This window comes from Hordeum vulgare, chromosome 3H, assembly GCF_904849725.1.
Source record: "Hordeum vulgare subsp. vulgare chromosome 3H, MorexV3_pseudomolecules_assembly, whole genome shotgun sequence".
In the NCBI taxonomy this organism is placed as follows: Eukaryota; Viridiplantae; Streptophyta; class Magnoliopsida; order Poales; family Poaceae; genus Hordeum; species Hordeum vulgare.
The window spans coordinates 571,759,427-571,761,910 of record NC_058520.1 but is presented as its reverse complement, the minus strand read 5'-3'; the positions used below and the strand labels follow the sequence as shown (position 1 = coordinate 571,761,910).

General features: G+C 57.3%; 1 protein-coding gene across 1 annotated transcript; it reads left to right on the top strand.

Annotated features, from left to right (window-relative positions):
• The first annotated feature begins 257 nt into the window (after positions 1-257).
• On the top strand, positions 258-1,408 carry LOC123440686. Its single transcript, XM_045117243.1, has one exon. The coding sequence runs from the start codon at positions 486-488 to the stop codon at positions 1,254-1,256; it is 771 nt and encodes a 256-aa protein (XP_044973178.1). The 5' UTR covers positions 258-485; the 3' UTR covers positions 1,257-1,408.
• The last annotated feature ends 1,076 nt before the right edge of the window (positions 1,409-2,484 follow it).

The window sequence follows — 2,484 nt, the reverse complement described above, 5'->3', positions numbered from 1 at the left end:
TTGAAAAGAAAACCCACTGCTCGAGTGCTCTATTTGTACAACAGCGTACCGTCACATCACCAGCAACTTTGCAAGTATCAAGTTTCGAATTAGTTCTCTTCACCTGCGAAACGATCCCGTCGTCAGATTTCATATCAGGTGGCCACATTCGCAGGTACTCCTACAAGGTTTCGAATCAGTTTTCTTCACCTCCGGCGATCCCATCGTCAAATTACTCCCCTGCCCGCCCTGCCCCGCAAAAAAAAAAATTTACTCCCCTGCCCAGTAGCATAGTGTAAGCCAAGCGCCGGTGGTAAGTCAGGCTCAGCGGCGGTTACGGGTGGCACCCGACGCAATTCAGCGCCCCATCCACGAGCCATTGCGGTAATTGCGATCCGGCGTTTAAAACCCCCGCGAGACACAGTCCACGGCGTCTCCTTGCCCACTCGCGCGCAACCGCAACTCGCATCTCTGTCCTCAACCACCGCAGTCCAGTCACCACCGCGATGCCAAGGAGACGCCGTGCCGGCGATCGGGACCTGGCGATGGACCGCCGGCCGGAGCTGCGAAGGGCCATGACGCTCAAGGAGCAGCTCACCACGCCGGCTGAGCCGGCCATCCGCGACCTCCTCAGGATTCCGCACGACGACGAAGAAGACAGGCCGTGCACGCTCATGGACGCCATCGACCGGGACGTTCGAGGCGAGCGCGGCGCCGGCGGTGCGATCAACTGGAATCCGCTGCGCCACCGGCTCTGGCTCCGCCGCGCCGCGGGCGCGTGGCACGCACCGGGGTGCACGGCCAAGCCTCCTGCCGCGGCGAACGGCGCCTCCCCGAGAAACAGCAATAAGTACAACTACTCCAGAGGCGAGGCATCGGCAGCCTTCTCCCGCGCGCCGTCGCTCCGCGACGCGGTCGGCAGCGAGGGAGAAGAAGAGGAAGACAGCTATATGCCGCCGCCGGCGGCGGCGTCGTCATCGACGTCCCTCCTGACGCTGCTGGAGCAGGCCGACGGACACTGGGACGAGTCGGGCGAGCACGGCGGCGCGTCCCGGTGCGGGGCGGTCGACGACAACGAGGAGGACGGCCACGGCGAGCGGCACGAAGAGGAGGAGGAGGTGCAGGTGTGCTGCGTGTGCATGGTGCGGCACAAGGGAGCGGCCTTCATCCCGTGCGGCCACACCTTCTGCCGCCTCTGCTCCCGCGAGCTCCGGCACACCCGCGGCAACTGCCCGCTCTGCAACGTCTTCATCCAGGACATCCTCCACATCTTCTGAACTACTCTAGATCCTCTGCCATGTATTGCTGCATGTCGCCGATGGTTCATGCTTCAGACTTCAGACCATGGAGCATGTAATTCGTTCGGAATAATGAATGTAAATTTTGATGAACAGAGTTCAGACCTGTGACTGGGTGACTGATTGACATAGATCCCGTGGTGTGATTGTTCTTGTTGGGAAGCACATTAATCTACACGTTGGAAACCTAACAGCAATCAATCGGTGCAGCTTTGGATCGTTCGATGATCTACTCCGATTTGTTTATGGCTGGGTAGGAGCAACTGCACGTTTGTGATTCTTAGTTTAAGTTCCCTGTCTGTCAGGAAGACTTCGCTGGATTGTTATATCCATAGCAGTGCATTCATGTCACTGTCAGTTGCGACCATGATAAGTCGATGGTTAGTTCACTGCAGCTACAGTTTTCCCCCACGAGATGTGACCAAACATCTTGCACGCTTTGATGGGGTCTTGTGTGCTTGGCCATGATATATCGTGCATGTGTTCACTGTACAAGTCGCTGTTAAAAAACAATTGTATATCCTAAGAATATACCGGAAACTAGTATATCGAAAGCATCTATCGATTTGAAAGGGAGAAAAGTTGATTCCTGGTGTGGTAGTACTCTTCTCAGTATTATCTTTTCCTGGTTTATATGACATCAATTTGGACATTGGTAAAACTGAGGTTGAACTTGCCGTGACGCACTGGCCTCGCCTGTGAGGTTTACAAGGGACGTGTTTGGTTCCCTACATCAGCCTCAGCCTGAACCGCATGGGAAGGAAGTGTCTCGTTTGGTTGTCTCTGTTTATTGCGCGGCCCGCATGGTACGAACTTTAAAACACCTTCACGTCAGGTCCAGAGGAAATGCCCGAATCGACAGTAGCTCGTGAGCCTGGCTCGGGCGACGCAGGGGAGGACGACGCGCTTCTCTCCTCGTGCGACCAGGCAGATGGCGCGATCTCGCCCGTGTCGCCGAAAAATCGACGGGAGGATTTCGGCTCACCTTCCGCCGAGTCCGCCCCTATCTAGCCCCCTCCCTCACCGCCCCAACTCCCGCCACCATTCTCCCCCCTTTCGAGCTTTCCCGCCGACGCACATCGGCACCGACGAGCAGGTAAGCGGCACATCTTCATTGGCTGGCGGTCCACGACGTCGGCGGTCCTTCACCGGCCGGCGATGGTATTCTACGACCGTTTCCCCTCGTCCTCGGGCTAGATCTGAGCTG